Source organism: Acipenser ruthenus, chromosome 25, assembly GCF_902713425.1.
Source record: "Acipenser ruthenus chromosome 25, fAciRut3.2 maternal haplotype, whole genome shotgun sequence".
Lineage (NCBI taxonomy): Eukaryota > Metazoa > Chordata > Actinopteri > Acipenseriformes > Acipenseridae > Acipenser > Acipenser ruthenus.
In genome coordinates, this window is record NC_081213.1 from 27032747 (window position 1) to 27055736 (window position 22990).

Here is a 22990-nt window from a genome sequence, read left to right on the forward strand (position 1 = left end):
ATTCCATCGCCTGCGTGGACTTATAAAGACCTCTTTAAGGCTATTTGCTTGATTTACAATACAAGCGCATTTAAATGAAAAACATGCACTCTTTCCTCATCACAGCATGCTGTCCTTCACGTTGCAGTGCTTTCTGAAAAGGCTGTGTGTGTGTGTGTGTGTGTGTGTGTGTGTGTGAGTGCGTGTGTGTGTGTATCCACATAACAGTGTTTTATGTGCAGAAAGGCTTCTCTGTTCCATCTACTTTAAGTGCAAGCTGCTCTTTCCCAGATGATCAATGAAAGAGGTGCTAAACTACTATACTGTGTGATTCTAATTATTTGGGTAGATATTTTAGTCTATGGCATGTGCAACATACGCAAAAAGCACAATAACAGTATCCATTTGCTTTCAATTCCATTTGCCTCCTGTAAATATGTTATTAAATCTGTACTGCAAATTAAGAATCCAATACCATGCTCCCAGAAGAAGAGGGTGTGGCCACCTTGGACCAATGCTGCTGAGCATATAGAGCTGCTGCCGGATTGTGCGAGACTACCCCCAATAAACTAATGCCACTTGTAACATAAGCAGGGTACAAACGCACTGTTATCCATGCAACAAAAATAAATATCAGCAGCATGTTCAAATCTGTTAGAATTTCCACAATACACAGCTTCTACAGTGTGGTGTGGTGATTATACACAGCTGCTATGTTGAAGTGGTTATATACAGCGTTATCGAGTGTCTAAATCTGCCATCGAGGAGTGGACACTGAAGATTTCCTAACATCAGTCTCCCTGGTTAATGAGTGAAGAGAGGTTCTGGTCACTCTCTTATGTAGGCAATTAGCTATGACCCTTCCCATTTCCAGGCAATTATTGCACGAAGACAAGCTAATATATTCAGCTCCCCTGATAATTCCTCAGCTTCATTGGTGTAATGCGGCTTGAATTTGCAATGCTCTTTTTCAATCCTTCAATTGGTCATCATCAGTTACAGATGCCCTTCTCCTTTGCTGCACTTGTTCATTGTCGTTTTGATTGTATTGGGGCTGTGATTATAGGGCCCTATTTACCATGCCTTCTAAGTTTTTTAATGAATGATTCCCTTTGTCTGTTTTTATAGTAAAATACATTACAGTGTTAAACTGTTAAAAGTCATTTAAAATTATGTTTCTTGCCAATTTGATTTCAACAGTTCTTAGCATACAGAACAACGTACATCGATTGAACAGTTTTTTTTCCCCCAATGTGTACTTTGTATCCTTTTTTTTTTGTTTTAAAGACACAATACTGAAAGAAATAAAAATCCATATACTGTAATGGTGCCCAAATCCATACACATACCGAAAAGGATTTCTTTGTTAAGTTTTAAAATATTGGGCTATATTTTCAAAGCGTTTCTTCTTTTTCTTGAATGAACTCCTATTTTTTGAAAGAAGAAAAAAAAACATTTGAATACTACAAAATGAAAAACAAAACCCCTTGAGAGCGCTGAAGAGAGCTTGAAATAGATGACTTAGTTGCTTGGGTTCTAGTTTTGTAAAATGAACGTGTGTTTTAGCTCTTTCAAAAAATAGCAGTTAAAGACTGGAGTAAAGGGTTTGAAAATATGGCCCATTACATCTAGAATGGCAATAATAACAGCAATTACAGTGGAAACCATATCACTGGTGGCAAGGGTATAAGGGAGGCTTCCATTCAACATGTATGAACTTGCGCATCCAATGGTGATGGAACCTGGAATGGGTGTTCCATGTACATGCAATGGGTTGTGTGTATTGCTGACCTACTTTTCCATGGTATGGTGAGAAAGATGTGGCTGCATTTAAGTGGTTGCTTAGAGACTGATGCACACAGTGTTTGAAAAGCTGTTTAAGATTGTGCAAGGATAAAGGGTTCTGTAATAATGCAGGTTCCATTCCATTCTGTAACCTCTGAGAAAATCAACCACAGCTACTGCTTGTCAGTGCCTCCTTCCTGTACTATATAATGTAAGATCCCGATCACATGTTCCAGATCTGCAATCGCTGGAGAATCAAACACACTCGTCATCACTGAAGAAGGTTGAGGAAACATACTGCACTCTCATCAGATGGAACAATTACCTCCCAAAGGCTGAAAGTTCATGGATAAGGGGAGGGGTGGATGACGCTAATGTAAAGCTATGTTAAATAGACGCCTGGCATGGAATACGTTCAGAAGATACAATTATTAACATTATTTTTTTCAAAATGTGTAAATCTGTAATTATGAAATCTGTATGTTCGCTACTAAATGTTGTGCTAAATACATCATATCAGCAAACCCTTGCAAAATGACCCAATAAAACCTGTCTAAAGGCTCCTACTGAGGACAGCGATGCTATAAAATTGAATAATAAACAGAAGGACACACAGCGTACCTTCCTGTAGCGTGCATGTTTCGTTTCAGTGTTTATTATGAATTTGCAAATGGTTTGAGACATCTTCTATTGCAGCTCGATTATTTACTGATAAATAATAAAAAAAACATGAACTGCTGTAAAACGGAACTGACTTGAAATGTAATTAATTCAGGGGTTTTAAAAGATATTTTAAGAAGTTTTATTTTTGCTGCTTATGCATTTCATCACGACTAATCTTTTTTTTTTATTATTATTATTATTATTTATTTCTTAGCAGACGCCCTTATCCAGGGCGACTTACAATCGCAAGCAAATACAAATACATTCAAGTGTTACAATATAAGTTTTTCTTTGCCAGTATTGCATAATAGTAAAGAAACCATTACAAAAAATAAAATGGTTGACCAAAGATATTTTTTCCATTACGCTCAGTTCCACTGAGTTTATCTCAAAGAAAAGATCAACGAAATGGAAACGGAGACAAACACAGAATTCTTCATTCAGTCATTGTCATTGTTAAAATGTGTGCTTGTCTCATTTTCCTTTTAATTGTGCGAACCAGAAAGAAGGAATCTGTACCAGTGTTGGGTTTAGTTTAAAATCATGGCAGCACAGAAAACAGCATATAATCAGGGACACTGTGTTGAAGGAGTCTGTGAATGAAACACACAACGATACCAACAGCCTGTGGACACTTCTATAGTATGAACAAATCATCTTATAGAGTTACTGACAGTGCATGCCTAGTAATGTGTTTCACATGAATCGATAGGATAGTAGCCTAACGATGCCATTTTTTTCATGCAATTTTTAACAAACGGATTAATTAGTAGCTGAGAAATTCTGAATGAGATAATGAGAGTCGGCAATCCAAATAGCTTTACGTTGGAATTAATTATTGTTGAATTATAATGATTTGCCTGCTTTTCTTGTAGTACTGCTATGCAAATACGTTGAATGGGAAGAGCTTATGTATCTTACAAGGCACATCGTTGGGGGATTTAGACTAAAGAAGTCTCCAAATATAGCAGTTATACAACCTCCATAATAGAATAATGTACTCCCCACACTGGTCAATTCTTGGGAGTTAAAAATAAAGGCTCTACAAAGCACCTACGTATTCTGTTAAGTCACTTTATAACTTGAAGATCTAAAACAACCATAAAGAAGTATGAATAATATTCATGAGGTGATACTAGGGATATTAGTGGTGCTTTAATGTTTTTAAAAACCATGACAAAATCCTGTTGGTCTGAAAGCCACAAAGCATTTCTGTTACATAATGAACTGAATACCTCCAGTATGTCTCCCTGCCTTGCGGGTGAACTGTAGCTATTGCAATTGCAAAGCTTGTTGCTGTTGATACAGATGGGGATATGCAGATTGGATACATTTTACTAGACATACGACAGTGTGTACAACCCTCTAGATGATTGATGATCTCAGACACGGGAAACAAAAATATCAAAACGTGTGCGAGAGGCAGCACCAGAGAGTAGCGACAATGTTATAAAAGTCACGGGCTAGCACATTAAACTCCACACTGTCAGCAGATGTCAGCACACAGCGTCAGTATTTTGTACATTTTACTGTCGGTCATCATCATCTCCAGAGCCATGCTGTGACTTCTACTGTACTTAGCAAGCTGAGCAACACGGGCACATTCATGAGCATGCACCCCCGTGAATACAATACAGCAGAACCTCAACATCTGTATACAGATCTAGGTGGTGCTGGTGCTGCAAGGAGAGCAACAGCAAGTAATGAGTTTATTACATAACAATAAAAAAAACACACACGCTATGTTCTGTATTGCTTTAAAGAGAGGACAGATGCAGGCAGTTTGGCCTCTGGAGACCAGTAACTCAGTTATCCAGTGCAAATAGCTAAGAGTTACAAGATTCTGGTTTTGAATCCTCCCTGTGCTTCTGCCCCAGCTGCAGAACTGAGTAAAAGCACACCCCCACTGAAAATGAAAGACTGTTATTTTACACAGTAACTGTGTTGTCGGTTTTGCTAACCAAGCGTTTCATGAAGGCACTGAGGTCACCTCTGTCTGTTTGTATTAAAGATCTCATACCACTAGTTCAAAGAAGAGCAGCGGGGAACTACTTTATTGTAAGTAGGCAAATGTTGTGACAGGAAGTATTTACCAATGTCTTCCTTCATTTAAAAAAGGATTGAAGCACTGTCGGTTAGGGAGAAGTAAATTCCTCCATAAAAAATATTTGAGAATAAGAAGGGAGTGGTGTATAGGAGGTCCAGTTGATTTGACATCGGTCTGTCTCCACTGGGGACAAGATTTGTATGTAGTCTAGCCAGCGAATGGGTCATTCTTACAGTCTTCACTACAGATCATAGTGGACTTGGAATAACATGATGAATGTTCTGTATTTACCAGAGGATGGCCCTCCAAGTCAGGGTTAAGATGAATCATAATGGCTGTCATGCCTTGCAGGAGAACATCACACAATATCACACAACATCACACACTGTTTGACATTGTATTTCTTTTGAACAGAATGCATAATGGACTGAATAATGGCGGTGGACCTCAGCAAGCCTAATTCTTAGTGTAGCAGTCAGAGCCTTGAGGTGCTAGACATAAAAGGAGCTATAGAAATGTATGTTGTATCGCACCATACTGCTACAAACCTTTCTAATCACCTCATCTCAATACTGTTTTAATTAGTTTCCCAATGCAGACTGCTGCAACAGAATGAAAGACTCTGCCTTGGGTACAGTAGTGATTTTCACAATTGTAACGGCAATCTGCAATCAAGAGGCCGACTGTCACAGACTGTCGAATGTCAACAATACTGTAGGTTTCCTCCCTTTCTTTATCAGAAGTCTCTGCTAAAAAGAGGGAAGGTTTAGTAATTATGACAGTGACCGCTTATTTGTCTGGCTATGCATTAACTATGGAATATATGTTGGAGGTCAATACTATTCTGATAAATGGCCAATAAACACAAAACCACTGGATTCATGACACCTTGTCAACCTTCCTTCATGACAGCTCAGAAAGCAAATCCACTGGCTGCAATGCCTTTCTGATAGTGCTGCTGTGAATGTGTGTAAGAGGCTCTGAGAAAAGCAGTGGAACTGTAGGCATCATCAGTCAATGCCTTGCACTGCTAACAGTAAAACACCTTCTAAGATCTTACTCCAATAGCATTACATACGCCTAGCCTGACATCTCTGTCAATCCATTATGTACCAAATTAATTTTTCTTTGAAAAAATCAGAACACACACTGTATTTATTAATTGCATACATTCCAAATCAATCTTTCTTCACAGAAGAAAAAGGAGTGAAATGTTATGCTGGCTATGAAGATCAGCACATAGAAAATGGAGATGTAGCATCACAGTGGGAAAACACCCAAGATATATAAGCTTCAGGTTCTTATTTTATATTAAGGGGTCATAAAAAAATTACAAAGTAGCCTGTCCTCCCATGAGGACAATAGTACTTAATGGGTTAATGTAACGTGTCACAGTGTATGCTTTCCTTCCGTTTCATTGATATTCCTACAATCACAGCATTTTAAAAGACTAAAGGCTTTTTTTAAATTCATTTTTGCTTTTTACTTTTTGCTATTTTACAGAGTCGTTTTGTTATTAAATATTAATATAAATGTCTCTCTAGGTGAGGACAGCATGCCTCCATGATCAGAAACACACTACAGCCTGCTTTTAACGCCTTATATGTAACTATACTAGAAATGAATGGGCTGTTGAGGTCGTCTTCCACAAATCGTGTAACAGCCCACCGCGAGCATCCATTCACTGCACTGAGCAATGTATTGACATACTACTCGGTTGACAGTTGCTTATGCCGCTTGTATAGTAAAAATCAGGAACGCCACGGAAGTAAATCGGTATTAAAACGACAGAATTGTAATTGAATGTGTAGTAACGCGTTGTAGCAAGGCGTGTTCTGTTTACGCTACTACAAAACAGCAACCAGATTTACTAGGAAATAAATAAGCACGCGTTTCAAAATGCACAGGCGTTTAATGTCAGAATTTCAGAATAATTAATTTCTAAGGCATTTGTTAACTTCCACTTTCCCGTTTAAATAACCAAGTATAATGTTTTTTAAAGCGAATTGTTGTATCTAATATATGTATATCTGTTCCGTTTTAAGGACTGTTGTACAGTACACACTGCTGTGCTGGAATTATGTTTTTTTGACCGAAACGCATTCACAAAATCCGAAAAGCAATTCGTACTCAAAATGCAAAATGCAGAAATAGTATTGCTCCTCAAAGAAATAGGGTACTTTCAACTACTCATCACCCTATAAGACTGCTTGTAACAATTACCTGCACTCCGGTAAATGAGTTAACCTATTAATTGCAGTGAATAAACAGATTACAAATCATAAATGCATTTTTAAAAAATGGTATTATTAAAATTGGAATAAATATCTCTGGTTCCAATTGAAAATTATAACTATCCCATTGAAAATGTTCAATGAATAATGAATGACAGCACAGCCTGCCTCGTAAAACCAGGCTTCTCGTGCACAGTAGAACACACCAATGTCGATACATAAACAGATGAATCCTAGAATTGCAATTGGGTTACTGGGTTTCAATACAGAACCAAAGTCAACCCAGAAAAATTGAATCACCGCCACGCAACCGTAGAATTACTACATTTAAAAAAGAAACAGAAAATATATATTTTTTCTCCACACACACACACACACACACACACACACACACACACACACACACACACACACACACACACTTCTGTACAAAATTCATGTTTCAAAGTCTTTAACAGCGAATAAAATCGTCAGAATAAAAGTGCAATCTGGAGTTCGTATATAATACTTTTTGTCAGGAAATGGAATGCAATGTCCTCTATTTTACCTGTTAATCCCTGCCGTGGGTCCGGCCGCCGCTCCACCCCCGACTGCAGCTCCATTGCTGGGCTTGATGAGCTGTCCAGAGCCCGCTGGTGCTGAAATGGAACCCGGAGCTCCTGCCGTTGAGATGCCAGAGCCTGGATCCCCGGGTTGCCCTCCACCCTCCAGGCTGGCTTCGTTCCCCATGGTCTCGGTTAATAGAGACAAGGAGTATTAGAGTATATTTTTTAACAGTATTTCATACAAAAAAAATAAAAAAAATAAGAGAGAGAGAACTCAACGGTGCTCCTCTTCCGCCATCATCACCTAGAAACCAGCAACCTGCACGGATCAAACGCGCAGGCACGAACCCCGACGCTGACGCTAAGGGGCACCAGAAACACGGAGCACGGGCGCGTCCACGCGATGGGGGAGCGCGCGTGTGTACTCCATGCTCGGTGACGAGTACAGGGTACGCGCCCTGAGAAACACCCCATTCTTTCTCTCGCCTGGTTGGATAGAAGCGTGTAGAGTTAAAACAGCAGTGCTGAATATTGCTGTGGACTAGTTCGTTGGGCTTCAATTAAATGATAAGATTGTACCTGATGTTTATGAAATCAAGCATTGTGAAGCTGCTTTGATTAATCTCCAGACAAGCACAGAGCATTTCATTTACAAGTTTTACTAGCAACTGTACTGTCAAAATGGAAGAAGAAGAAGAAGGAGAAGAAGAAGAAGAAGAAGAAGAAGAAGACCCTAAAACAAAGGCACACACACACACACACATATATGGAGGCATAAACATACAAGTGCACAAAAGCAAATACACATAAACCTATTTACATATGTTTGAATACACCTAAAACTAAACATGATCTGTGTACAGAGACATAATCATTTTTAACTTACAAATCTATGGCATGCTAAGAGTCAGAAATCAAGTCCCATTTCTAAAGAGTCAGTCCATGGTTATTAATAACAATCTAATCGTAAGACCAGGGTTTGTTATGAAGATGATGAGTTCTCAGATTGCTTGATTGCTGACTCTCCCTACAGTGTTGTATAGCTTTGTCTTCTTCAGCTGCACTCTCCCCAGCTGTGCAGTAATAGCTGTACCCGGTACGTCACAGTCATCCCGCTTGGAGCAATACTTCCGGTGACAGAAGAGCTGAAGGATCAATCGTGATACATTTTGAAACTACTAATGTAGGGTGAGAAGTGTTTGCATATTAAAGTGGATCGGCTGATGCATTAAAATGAACAAGAGAAATGGGTTTGTACTGTGCCTTCGATGCCCCTGTCATCAATATGAATCTACTGGGCATGTGATTAGCAAATATCTGCAGAGTTCTGTGCAAAAGGGAGCTATGAAATGAGTTATGAAGCTGGAAATATTAATGATGTTGTTCTGGTTAATTGATTAAATATTATTACTAATGTTATCACATTAGGCCTGTGGTGTGTCTACTATTAATATTGCAATTGTTATTGCAATTGTTGTGGGATTTATTTTTAGTTCCCTGCTGTACAATATAAATCTGAGCCAGACCAAACAGAAATAACATGGTTATCTGTGCAGCTATTAATATATTTATCCCTAGAGGATATTACACCATGTCTGCAAGAAACATTTAGAACAGGGGTGGGCTAACCTGGAGTGAAATGGACCATGATTGGACACCCCTTATTTAGAACACTCCCATTTGGAACACTGTTATTTAGAACACTGTGCTCTGTAATACTTGGTTTATCATTACCTCAAATGGCATCGTTTGATATGCTGTGAGGGCAATGGTTCAAAAGAAGGTCTGCTTGACCAGGTGATGCCCTCTATAAAGCAAGAAACATATCCACAATCACTAATAGCACCCTGCATGGCCTTGTCCTTGCTCTACATTGGTTTTGGTGACCAAGAATGACCCCTGGACACCATTCAAGGTGTAGACATGGAATGCAGAATTCTGCATGGACGTTTGAGTCAACACTTAAAGGTTAGAGAGTGTTTTCACTCTTCTGGTAAAATTAAGAATGAAGTAAAAGATCACCTTTTAGGAAGGCAAGCAAACAGAAATATATAAATGTATGATGCATGTTCACTATAACATGTGCTTCATTCAAAACAGCGCAGTTGAGATCTGCTTATGGAATGGAAGTGCACGATAGGCATGATAGGCATTTATTTTATTAGCTATAACCCCTTCAATATTGACCCTGTCTCTTCCAATACAAATCTTTGGGGCAAGGTATGTCAAGACTCATCAGTAACTCATATTAACTGACTATAAATGATCATTGGAAGAAACTATATATTTTCTTTACAATTTTAATATTATTCCATAATAATGTTACAATCAACCCTCGTTTGAAAAATGAATTGTGCGAATTGAACTATTTTTGTCAGTTTACTTTTTTGCCGTGCACGGGACTATACTAATGTCAAAAAGAGGGATGTGAATCAGGCACTTTGATTGGCTCACTGAATGGGACTTTTTAATACAGATAAAGGATTCGGAACACTATAGTCATAGATGAATTGGATAAACTAAGAGGTAAAGCTTTCCTAATTTGGGGTTCTAGGGAGACCTTCTTAGTTTAGATGCTCAAAGAGATCTTTGATATGAAACATAAAGAAGTCTTCCAAGCCTGGATAAAAGCTCTTCTGTTGTACTGCCAGGTTCTGTGCAGAGAGCATTTCCATATTAATAAAACATGTCCTCAAGGTTATGAGACTCCTCTTTCCTTCTTTACAGAAACTTCTTCCAAAAATCTACTTACAGAGAGAAGGTTTACCTGATTGGAATTCATTAAATATCCATTTTTAAAAGTGGCGAAATGGCCACAGGTGTAATCAATCACTTTGACAATCCCACTCATCAATATTACAGAGCAGTGTACTTAGGGGATTAAAATTAGGCACTCGACAAAATACTTAAATCTTGCTTGTTTAAGTATTCCATTAATGAAATAGCACAATAAGCATCCTCCACCTTTATATCTAATGCAATATTATTATTCAAGAATTCAAGGCTTATTAAATGCCTTATAAAGAGACTCAGACATTTTGTGTAACAATATTAGCAATACAAATGAGTTCAATAACTTTAAAATGAAGTTTACACAAAGACATGCATTTGTAGCCTACTTTATTCATCAACATATTCAAATGTTCTGTAATAAAAGCCAGATTTTACCGCATGTAATATTTCAGACACTGTGGCACACACAGATTAAGCAGCAATAGAACAGAGGAAAAGAAAGGAGCAGCTTGCAGCTCAGTTAGATGAGTAATGACCCAGTTTACTTTAACATTTAAGCTCTTGGCATACATGGTGTGCCCAAGGCTGCACAACGCCATTTTTAGACAGGATCCCCCCCGTTTCACCAGCTACACATTATAACCTTCAATACCTATAGTTATATGCAGTGGAAGCTTCACCAGTGAAAGTCTGTTCATGTTAAAATTTCAGCTTGTAGAATTAACTGCAGCTGGTATTCCTGTCTATAACATATAACATTCCCAAAGAGGTGCTCCAAAATGGTGTTCTCAACTATCTGATTTGTTTAGCGAAGAGCTCTTAATTTGAATAACAAAACCACGATTTTAACTCTCAGAGAAATCCTATATTAACCTGATAGTCCCGTTTCCATACCTTGGAATATATATATATATATATATATATATATATATATATATATATATATATATATATATATATATATATATATATATATATATATATATGTATTCTCCATGCCTCTTTCTAGATTGGTAGTCAGCATCAGACTGTAGTTCTTATCTGTTTAGAATGCTACACTATAGTTCATGCTCCAGGCCCCTTCAAGGGCAGATGGCAGCTTCTGTACTGTGGTGCTGCTGCATGCGGTTGGATAGTCCCTGTGTATTCACCCGATGAGAAAGGGACTGCACCCAGCAGGGCGTAGATCACCCTGTCCTTGAAGAAACACAGCCCTTGCAGCAACAGAGAGCCAGGCTAGACTGAACAGGAGTGCATGGCCCAGTCAAAGGAAATAAGGCTCTTTTTGAATCACACAGAAACGGCTTGATTTCTTCCCTTTAAAAACGTGTCACGCTAAACAGGTTCAGAGGGGAGGGCATGGATAGATTTAATCGTGCCTCATGAACCCCTTTTTTAAACCTGTTGAATATTCTAGCAAATATCTCCACAGCATGTTTATTATACTGACACCTGGTGGATAATTGCTGTTAACTGGGCTGATTTCACAGCTCCAGCTGAATCTAGTTTGAAGGTGTGTAAGACGGATAGATCCACTGAGTTACAGCATCTCATTTGCTGGGGTGTCCTCGTGTCAACATTTACAGGGGGGCTGGTTACAGGTTTCTACAATTGATTTAACTGATGCTTATAGGAGACGTAATGGTAAACAAGAGAATTACACCAAATTCAATTCCACCAGTTGGCCTCACAGGTCCTGATTAGCTCTTCTTGAATTAAAGTATGTTACATGAGGAAAGGTAGTCCAATATTAGTGGTAATCTGTGAAACCAGCCAATAGTATCCTTTGTAAAAAACAAAATCTGTATAGGGTACATTGGCTTTTATATATCCATGTTTTACACTATTCTATTCAGATTTCCTTTTAGTTCCCCTAAATCATATTGCTCCCCCAGAGGCTGACTGACATATTTTATTGTGTTACACAGTTACACTGTTTATGCCAAAGCTAATAGATTGAATGTTAATAGCATTGTAATTCTGCAAAGTTGGGCCCACAAATGGATTTGTTCTTTGAGAAAGTACCTGTCTATTAAATTCTAAACAATTTTCCAAAGTGCCAGAAATTACATTTATGTACTTTTGTTTTTGCTGCAGTCATGCTGGGCACATTTTCAAACCCTCTCATTATGTGTTCCAGTTATGAATCACGTACGACGATAACAAATGCATTAGGACAAATCTCTCTGTTTTGTACTGTGTCCGGAAAATGATTAAAGAGATCTTGCTCCATCTACTGGAAACATGCAAACACTACAAACTTTGAATAGCATGGCTGTGCCGTCCAGAGCCTCAACTCCCATGAGACAAAAAACAAAAACAATAAAAATCACATTCGAGCCGAGGCTGGTTTTACAATAGGCTTTATTACTAAATGACTTCAGCTTGGACCGTTCCCCAGACTGCCATGTTTACTAGTATATCTTATATATGTCTGACAGAGCGCATGGTGTACACTGTATACTCACTTTGGGAGGGCAGTGTTTGGAAACATTTCAATTGATGAAATGGTGGTACTCCTTACTATTGAAGGTACATAGGATTTCTTGTAATTAATACCACAGGGATTTTAATTGTTTTTAACTGGTTCAAACATTCTATATATTACAGTATTACTACGTTACATTTCAATAGTCAATAGTAAATTGGGATTGTCAGATTGGGAGGTGGTATTTGAACTGAGATGATCTTACACAGCGTTTATATCTAAGAATGTGTACATGGATAGAAATCTTGATTACATATCCTGCTAAAACAAAAAAAGGAAAACCTGCACACAATACAATATTATTGAAGCTTTAATAACAAAAAGAAACAGTTGTAACAGTTCAAAAATGTTCACATGTGGTTTATAGTTAAACATAAAACATTATCACAACAACAAAACAAAACAAAAAATACAAAGTCATGATTTTTACAGTTATTAAATTATACACCGGTCTGGCAGCTTTAACAGTTTTTCCTTCCAAAAATAAAAATGATTTGAATAAAAGGATCTTTATGTTGATTCAGGGGCTGGATGAGACAGTAGAAGGAAATCGGTTCCATTGCTGTTAAACTGATTACAAATATCAGAACGCTCATTTTGGTGATTCTTTCTCCTCTCTTTTTTTGAAAGGACTGAAGGTGTGAATTAATTACAAGGCAGATCACTTCTGTATCTATAACTTTTTAGACCACTGCGTGGCTACGGACATCTTGCTGAATTAAAAAACCTGCCCTGCTTTTGTGATTCAAACACTGCAAGGTAAAAAAGCTGCCTTTTGCAGGAGAAGCATTCAAAAAAATTCAGACAAAAAAGAGAGCAGTGAGGTGATGTGCACAATGTTTTTTTGTTTAGTTTTTTTTTTTTCCTGAACTGTCCCACAGGCTTGCCTAAACAGCTGGCCATCAAGATCATTTATACCTCAGTGGTGTCTGTACTTGTTCATGAAGATGTTCATTAAAGAAGAACAGGTTTGATAATGCATAATTACATTTATACCAATACATGTAACTAAACATAAGAAGAATTAGTAAAAGGAAAATGTGCGTGATTGAATAATGTGACAGAAATAACAGTGGTATGGTGAGATGGTCAGATATACAAAAACAAAAGGTAAAACACCCCTAAACTAATTTGGAGATAAATGAGCACAAAGTAAGTCCTTATTATATATAAAACTATGAGAGCAGGAGAAAAAAAACAAACGGATTCATCCTCCCCAATCTGCAAGCCACCCAAGCTTCTCAATCCAGACCTGGTATCATCACTCAGGTATCACAGTTCATTCCTCACGTTCAGAATTATTACACCCAAATACTGTGTGTGTCTGGTATATGAATCACAAGGAGCTGTGCAGAGACCACCCACATAGGAAACAGAGTAAGAAAAGTAAAATAAAAATAAAAATGGGGCTCCCGCAACTGGATCTGAATAGCCCAAAACAACCGCAGACATGAAACATGATGAGTCCCTATCTTTTTGTGTGTGAATGTGTGACTAGCTTCATTAAAACGGTCCGATAAAACTGCAGCATCTTCGGCAATGAGCAGAATATACTAAGTATATATATGCAATAGCGTTTCTCATATTGCCGCTCCAACCCGCAGACCAGGGCCTGGGTTCGGTTCGGTACAGTACTGTGTAGAGTCCTCTGTTCAACAAGCTAAGCTAATACAAGTTTTCCAAGCGCTGGATCCCAGGGTTTTGTGTGTCAAGGTTACTGCCGCTTGGCTTTGTATGGTCGTGAGCGTTTCCGGCGGTCCGGCTTCCTCTGTTTGTGAAGGCGTCCGATGCTGACGCCCTGACGACGACGTACGGAGATGTTCTGTTCCACAAGGCTGGCCAGCATTCCTGAGGAAAGGCAAACGGACAGGGTTAAAAGGGAGGCCTTTCAGCATCTGACGACCGATAAGGAATTACAAGAACATGGTGTGTGATCCAAACTGAATGAATACATGGAAAACTTATAACAACCAAGCTGAAAAATTGGAAATTGAATTTCTGTAATTGGTCTGCAAATTCTGGAAAATACTGTCTGGATGTCTGGAAATATAAAATAATGCCGTGACAATGCTGTGCTCTGCATCCCTCTTCTGCCAGTGTGCCCAACATTAGCCAAAATGAGGTCACTATTTCTTCACAGACACTTAGTCACCTTTCTTTCACACTGGAAATAAACTGCTGCTTGGAAATGTTGAAGGATGCATAATTATTTAAAGCAATAAAGAAATTAGAAACTGAAATCCATCCGACAAAGTCCAATACTGTATGTTCAAGTTAACATCTAATTAGACTGGTAAATAAATTGCTTTCCCAGTAGTGTCGTGGTGCAGCAGTCAGAAATGGTCCCTTTCCTTCAAGTTTGTGTACAGTCTCATGCAAGAGGTTAAATATTAGCCAATTTCCAGGTATTCGTTTCTGAATGACCTTTTACAAGGAGCACGTAGTATAAGGTTCTCTGCAGAGTATCAATGTAACGCACACTTCCAAACAATGCAATAAAGTGCAAATAATCCAATGAAAGTAATTCTCACCTTCCTGTGCCAGCATGGATATAAAAGTACATATAAACTCGTCATAGTTGTGAGTCCTCCTTTGGTCATCAATCTAAAAATAATAAAACAATAGGTTGTTGGAAAACAGAAAAAAAAATAAGTGTTTGTTTCAGAAGCATTACCCTGAAACTGATGCCTGTGTCCATCAGCAAAACCTTTCACTAGCTGTATTCATTTGTTTGTTCACATCTTGTGAAACCCTTGTATTGTAATATACACTTAACCGTCTGCTCAAGGACTTGGAAACTGACCTTGTATTTCTTTCTTTTCTCAACCTCCTCTTTCAGGCAGGCCTCGTAGTTGGCTATCTCAGCCTCGACACATTTGAGCAAAGCGAGGAGCTCCTGTGATGGGAAATAAATGTGGTGAAATCTCTTTAGAGATGTTTCCTGTTTCCTGAAGAGGGAAATAAGTCATTTATAATGGGGTGGGGTGGAGTGCGGTTCAGTCCTGGATGGTTACAAGTTTAGGGAAGCAATGAACTACTAGAGCACCTGAATGGAGGTTTAACTGGTTGGATTAAACATGGTTAGTACAAAGACCTAATCTAGCATGTTTCCCACCCCAGACATGTAACCTTTACAGAACCAAATACAAAAAACAAATATTACATTTAAACCTACAACACTAACAGACAAAACCACACAAGTAAAGCGCAAAGCGCTACTACAAAATAAGGTTTTTAAAACTTTTTAAAAAGGGTCACTAACTTTAGGGGAGTATTTCTCTCCTGTGGTTTTGCTGCTACTGTTTTCCCCAGTTTCCAGTTTCTCCTTGCTGTGTCTGGGTTCAAGAGCCTCCTTGTTCTCCTCTACGTTGCTCTGCAGCTGCCCGCTCTCATTCTTCACCTCCTCGGGACTTTGCTCTCCTGAAAGCACAATTACAGAACCTTGAGAAAACATGTATGCTTCAGTTTCCCCATTATTCTCTAAAAGAGAAAGCAGTCAGTCTTTGCCAATACTTGAAAGCTTGTTAAACCTTGTTAAATTCAAGTGTTTTCAGTGTTTGAGTAGAAGTCTTGACTAAAAGAGAAGAGTGCATCCAATTCTAGCAGTAAAAGCACTCAAGGTACTTGACCCATTTTTTCCAATTTTATACACAGAGGAACTTTAAGAGCGATAAAGTCGACTGTCTCTTTGACTGATGCTTAAGAAGAATGTTTGGTTTTTTTTGGTCTGAAAAAAAAAAATTGGTCAAAAATAATTCATTATTATTACAGACTAGCACAATACAAGGGTTGAAAAAGGCAAGCCAGCGCACCTTTTAATAAATGGATATTGCACACCAAAAACATGCGAAGGAAAAGCGACACGCTCTGCAGCAAACCTGTCACCCAAAGCAGCCCCTTACCTGCGTGAGCGAGGGTGCAGAGCACTCCGTCGGCCTGTAGGTGGAGCAGTGCAGAGCTGACGGCCTGGCCCAGGTCCCTCACAGCCCGGTTGTAGCGCAGGCAGTCAAGCCGCAGCAGGCCCTCGTCCTCCCCGAACAGCACCTTGGAGAGGTGGGAGGTGACGGGGCTGGAGGGTCGAGTGGCGCTGGCTGAGCGGATGGGCGAGCGCAGCGGGGAGTTGAAGGCGCTGCCAATCTCCGAGGCGGTGTCTGTGCTCTCGTTGCTGGGGGTGGGCGAGGGCTGGGAGGGGGCGGTGATGCAGATGCCCCCTGCTGCAGCCGTTTTGATGGTGAGCGGCACTGAAAGGTCCTTCCTCTGGGACTCCTTCAGCTTCTCAGTCAGCACGCCCATGGTGTTGGGCTGCAGGAGGGACAGCTGGCCTCCCTTCGACTGCTTCAGGCCAGGCTTCCTCTTGTACCTGGAGAGAGAGAGAGAGAGAGAGAGAGAGAGAAACAGATTTAAACAAGTGTTGTACTGAATAGTGAATCTACTTTTTAAAAAAAACTGTAATAATTACTGAAATTTCATGTGTGTCTTGTGTAAATTATTACACATGATTTATAGGCAGGAGCTACTTTCAACAGCAAACAATTAATATAAGTTGTTCATGCTGCATTCACTTTTGTATGGGCATGACAATCCCTGCAATGATAAGTGAAAACGTGCACGTGTTATTAGCTTTGAGCCAATGCTTGCTAGCCCACACTAACGTCAGTGGCTCACCTCACTTGAGCCTCGGTTTTGCTGGAGTCTTCTTCCTCTTCATCGTAATCATCTTCATCGTCCGAGTAAGGGTGACGTGAGGGGACTGGAACCCGGGTCCGCCCTACCCCCGCTGCCAGGTCCTCCTCCTCCTGTCAATGACAGCACGCCGTTAATGAGCCACTGGAGCACAGCGCTTGTGTTGTGACCGTGCCTTGCACACTACGTCAAACTACCAGATTTATAAGAAAAAATATATTCTGAAACCATCTGACAAAATGAACCATGCAACAAAGAGGCCCAACAATTTGCGTTCGCTACTACAACAAAAAACGAAAACATATTTGGTAGTGTTGTCAGTGTAATCTGTTATACAGCATACTCCCAACAGTTTGCATTCATCATAACACAATCATACTGCACAAGGTAAAACACACATTTGTTCCAATTAATCCAAACTGTCATCAGCTGGTGCTCTTCTCTGTCAGTACACACCCACACACAAAGGAAGACAATACAGCAGGGATGGAAATACGACTCCTATTGCAAAGCAGTTTCACCTGTACCAGGTTTTACTACAAGCTTGATTAACCAGTGTATAGGACAAGCTCAGGTGTGTCTTATTAAACTCACAGTAAAACCAGGAATGGATACCCTTAATATACCCTTTCTTCCATGTGAAGCATTGAAAAACTTCTAGAGATACGATTAACAAACCTAACATACAAATGCAATCGAAGGTAGGAGACTTATAGGTAAAGTACAAGTGAGGGAAGATTCTTCATTAAAAGTGGCATTAGGGCACAAAAATAAATAGTTGCATTATTCATTATCGCCTGTTGGATCGGACCCTGGAGGCAGCAACTCTGAAAAACAATTTACAAATCTACAAACAAAAAAGAGAGCCAGGCTGTGTACACGGATGTAATATAATAATATGTACCACACTAACTCATAAATAAAGCTTCCTGACCTGCATAGGAGACTTGGCGTAATTGTGGTTGTCAAGGAAGGCTGGCCACCGCTGGACTGTGAGGGTGGGGGGGATAGGCGGGCCGTTCTGCGAGCTCAGCACCTGTTTCCTTGGGGCTTTTGATCTGCTTGTTGAGCTCGGGTTTGGTTCCGGCTGGCTCTGTGAAGAGGAAGACTCTGCAGATTCTGGAAAGTCAAAAGCAGCATTAGGACTGGGACCTGCACCAGTTCCCTTCGTGTTCTCATTCCAAACATTGACCCTTATGTGCTGCTCGTGTCCATGCTATTGTGATTTACTCCTAACCTCCTACAGACCTTTTGGATTTCACTGGGGTCAAATCCGATGATGATTTTATGCAAATGTTTAACCTATACATTATATTAGTCTGAGATTAAGAGGACTGTACTTATGGTTAATTCTCCAGGGTTCTCCGAGGAAGCAGTCGTGCTGCATTTACCCAGCCTCTTCCAGGTGGGGCTGATGCAATGTGTTGAATGTTTTCTCATTCATTATTGCGAGTACCTGTGCGTGAGGGGTCTGCTGTAGCCTGTGCCTTCCCAGAGTCTGACTCTGCTTCCTTTTTCACTGTAGGAGGCGTCTCTTCTGGAGGCGAGGATTCCTGCGCTTTCCGATCCTGGACAAGTTCTGGCTGTGTCACCCGAATAAGCTACAATAAACAAAATGACAAAACACACGGTGCAGACTGTATTTAAAAACAGATTAAACGTGCCCCCTGTCAAGTTAACCCTCCATACCTGTTGAAGGCCCTCCAGCACGGTCTGTCTGTTCATTTTGAGCACGTGTAACTTAGATTCATACTTTATACGCCGGTCAGGGACAACAGCCATCAGGTTAAAGCGGATGTCGTGGTAAGGCTCCCTAAGAATGGGCAGAGAACATTCAGTCTAACTGTACTTTTCAACTCAAGCTGGCAGGTTTAAATGTGAACTCACTGGCATGAATTCCTGTCTTTCAAACAAATGATTCAATTATGTTTACCTCGCGTCTCTTTAATTTAAAACCATTGATACTAAAAACAGACATGAATATGTTTTAGAGGAGATGAGAGCTCAATAAATTGATTGAAGCTGATCGTCATCTTCCTTACCCAGCTGTAGCCAGTCCTATCCTCTCCATGATAACTCTCCTGGCTTTGTCTGTCCACTCCTCATCCTCCCCCCAAGGTCCTAAAGAAATATCAGTTAATACATTTACAATCACACTCAAGTGGGTGATTTCAGCTCAGATTCGGAAGAGGAGTTTTCTCCATTTGTGGCACATGATACATAAAATACCTGTGATGGAGAAAAGGGCTCCCGGGTAGGTGCTGGGTGTATGCAAAAGAAGAGCTGTTTATGGAGTCTGCATTTTGCCCATTTTGATGCCCCTTGTCATGATTTTTCTCCATGCAGGAGAAGTAGCAATAAAGCTTGTGTAAAGAGCTTTCCAACAATAAAAAATGAATTGCTATGAGAGTGAAGCAGCCCCTTTTGTTCCACTTGAGCTAGATTGACACGATTATCAAGTGGCTGGTGCAATGACTTTTAAATGAAGCCTCGGATGGTCTGGGTGGCTCTGCTAGCTGCAGTCTTTCCCGTTGCTCTTACCGTGGTCAATGGGGTACGCTTTCAGCCCATCGAGCTCAAACAAGCGCCCCTTGATCGGCACGTAACTGACGAAGTGGAAGGCCTCCATTGTTCTCACAGCGCTGATCCCATTCTGTTTCTCTGGAAGGTGTCGTGGTTCAGGTCTTCAGAGGAAACACAAGCAATACAAACGAGCAGCCTTTATGATGGCAGTAAAGTCCAACATGTTCCTTGTTTTACCAGGAGAAAGCAATACAGCCTCACAGTTAGGCAGTTTCACTAGTGCCAGCTATACATACAGATGAAATAAGGTGGACAGTTTTTTTTTTTTGTATATATTATTCCAACAAGAAACTATTGCACAGTGCTGAATAAATGTAGTCTCCCCAAACTATCAGCCACATAGTGTTTGCTTTGTCTACCAAGTAAATTACTTGGTAACGGGCTTTGAATTAAGGTTTTCGCTAAAGACTGACCAAAAATCTAAAACATTGACTTGTGCAACATTTATTACTTCAACTACATATATCAAACAGATGAATTGATACGTGCATTGTTTTGGGAGACTGTTATAAGAGCCATTCGCTCATGATCCCTAACTTATAAGCAACAGGAAAATGGTTGGCATCTTACCTAGCATGGCTGTTGTGGGCTTTTGCAAGCTCTGGTGCATTGCCAATTGCATATCCTTTACTCTGGAATGACAAAAGGTTTGTTTTTACGTCACAGAGTAGCAGTTTCACTTAATTATGTGGCATTTTCTTTATGGCTTTGTGAACAGTTGTAGTTGGAAAAGACTTCATAGAAGGCTGTATAAGAACCACAGTATTCATTTCTCTACACTATTGTCCCGCTGTACAGCTTTAAAAAGAGACAGGCAGTTTGTATAGGATAGCTGGTACACATATACAAAGCACAGTTAATCACCAATGTGTATCTCGATTGGGACAGTTTCGTACCTCTGGGCTGAACCCTTTGGTAAACTCCTTCATACGGCTCAGGGTCAGTCCGAGCTCTACATCGTTACAGTTCAGGAGGACACTCAGCAAGGCGTGGGTTGCACACGAGTTGGGGATCAGCTGAGCAAACAGGAAAACAACAGATATTAAGAAGAAAAGCCGGTACTACACATGCAACTAACAGCATCAGAAAGGGTTTCACCATACCTGATGTGCAAAGAACATGTCGTTTACAATGTCATCGTCAATGACCGACGTCTCATCCACCAAGGTAGAGACCTTCCTCCGGGATCGCCGCTCTTCAATCCACTTAAACAAGAAGATGAAGCCATACACAGGACTAGGGAGAGAGCACAATGGGAAAGTCTAACCAACAGCTGGATACCGGTGCAAAGAAAAAAACACAGGGCAATGAAGAGCAGCTGCTGGACATTTTCTTCAGTAGATCTAACAGTTTTTACACAAGTTTGCTCAGCCTGCTCCTGCTTGCAAGTCAAATGCAGAACATTCAGAACTATACAAGTATAGTTAATAGAGAACCACGTTCAGCTTTTATTTCATGGGTGCAGAAATTGGTGAGGATTTACCTTTGGCATTTACTCTGCAAGTCATAGATCTCCTCCACCTGCACTCCTTTCACCCCTGGAACACACAATTTCACATCAACATTACAAATATATGTGTCTGTCATAAATGTGACTCAAAAGTAATGGAAAGTTCAATGTGTTTCACGTAAAATGGGGTGAAAAGAAGATGCCCCACTGGAAATGGTCAGGGCATCTTGAATAGAATGAAGACAGTATCTGTTACACTCAAATGGTCAGGGCATCTTGGATAGAATGAAGACAGTATCTGTTACACTGAAATGGTCAGGGCATCTTGGATAGAATGAAGACAGTATCTGTTACACTGAAATGGTCAGGGCATCTTGGATAGAATGAAGACAGTATCTGTTACACTGAAATGGTCAGGGCATCTTGGATAGAATGAAGACAGTATCTGTACACTGAAATGTTTTCCCAACTTACCAAAATCCTCCACAAGTAGAGTGAAGAGTCCTACAAAAAACAAAGGACAAGACAGAAATACAACTTTATTTAATACTACTCATCATGCACAGAGCATATCTGACAGCTTGACAGAATTACTTATAGATACACCATGATGTTTACCTGCTAAACTAGTTTCTAATTCTTTTTATTCCAGTTTAAAGAAAAATAAATAATCAGCAAACGCACACCTGGGCTTTGTGCTAATACAAGGATGGACGAACATATGTGCCCCTGGGAAAATGCACGGAGATATCTGCAGAATCCAGGCCACTAAATAATTAAGGTATTTCACATATTGTATTATTGTTGCAGACTTTACAGGGATGGCCATAAAACTCCCATTGCTTAGCAGTCTGATCCTTTCCTGGTTTTACTATGAATTTAACAAGACACACTTGAGCTTATTAGCTATGCACTGTTGCTACTCAAGCATGTATTACATCCCTGTATTATATAAAACACGAAGTCTTCAGATCAGTGTTAAGAAACGACTTTCTAAACAACATGTGCATAAAAACATTGAATATATTATGTGATTGCCTATGATTGTATTGAAGCTTGTGAATGAGTCCATTTTGTTTGTAACTTTTTTTTTTTAGACATTTTAAAACAGTTTGTGTGAACTCTATGGGACTTAGTGAAGTTGCCCTGCCGTAACTTTGAAAAAAATGTATATGCATCATAAAATAGATACATGCATATGAAACTTAACATGGTACACTTATGCACGCAGTGATGAAGGAGACATAAACGAGATCGTGCATCTAATCTATGTGATCTATCCTTGCGAGTTTCACTACGTACTGTAAAGAGAACAGCATGGCTCGGACGGTATTTAGAGTGGCAGGGTCACAGGTTCAAATCCAGTTGTCTACATACATCCGAGTTATTTGCGAGTGATGTGAGCGCCGCTTTTATGATGTGACCCATACCGATAAGCGCTGAAAACTACAAATCTACAGCAGCTGGAGGTGTGTTTCTACTGATGTGAATGGTGCTGATGATGCGTGTAACAATATTATTCGAGAAGGCGTTGTGTTCTCTATGCGCTGTGTTAGTACACAGAGATGTGAAACTGTACTGCCTCTGTGGTACTCACCGGGGTCACTTTCCAGTTCAAGCCACCCTTTGTTCATTTTCAAATCCTTTGAGTCCGAAGACTCCTAACTCCTTCTCCAGTCCATCTTAATTGAAAATAAAGTGGGAGAACGGGTTGATAAATGGTAAGAAACGATCCCACGCACACTGCAACACAAAAGCGACTGCCAAATGAACCATTCGTTGTACGTCATTAACGAGAGA

General features: G+C 39.9%; 2 protein-coding genes across 4 annotated transcripts in view; both read right to left on the reverse strand.

The window, feature by feature from the left end:
• The window catches only part of LOC117971365 (protein bassoon-like), a 118440-nt gene extending 110899 nt beyond the window's left edge, over positions 1-7541 (reverse strand). For all 3 annotated transcript variants that reach the window (XM_058999916.1, XM_058999915.1, XM_058999914.1), the window contains exon 1: positions 7256-7541. In XM_058999916.1, the coding sequence (XP_058855899.1) occupies positions 7256-7437 (182 nt within the window). In that variant the 5' untranslated portion in view covers positions 7438-7541. The remainder of the gene's footprint in view (positions 1-7255) is intronic.
• A 5225-nt stretch (positions 7542-12766) lies between these two features.
• LOC117411763 (ubiquitin carboxyl-terminal hydrolase BAP1) lies at positions 12767-22966 on the reverse strand. The gene is made up of 17 exons (XM_058999918.1): positions 22788-22966; positions 21665-21694; positions 21224-21278; positions 20844-20976; positions 20637-20756; positions 20311-20372; positions 19699-19841; positions 19200-19278; positions 18847-18970; positions 18614-18758; positions 18092-18276; positions 17140-17270; positions 16377-16834; positions 15737-15894; positions 15278-15370; positions 15006-15078; positions 12767-14322 (listed from the first exon to the last, which is right to left on the reverse strand). Exons 1-17 carry the CDS (start codon positions 22822-22824, stop codon positions 14189-14191), a joined length of 2160 nt encoding a protein of 719 aa, XP_058855901.1. The 5' UTR covers positions 22825-22966; the 3' UTR covers positions 12767-14188.
• Between the last annotated feature and the right edge of the window lie 24 nt (positions 22967-22990).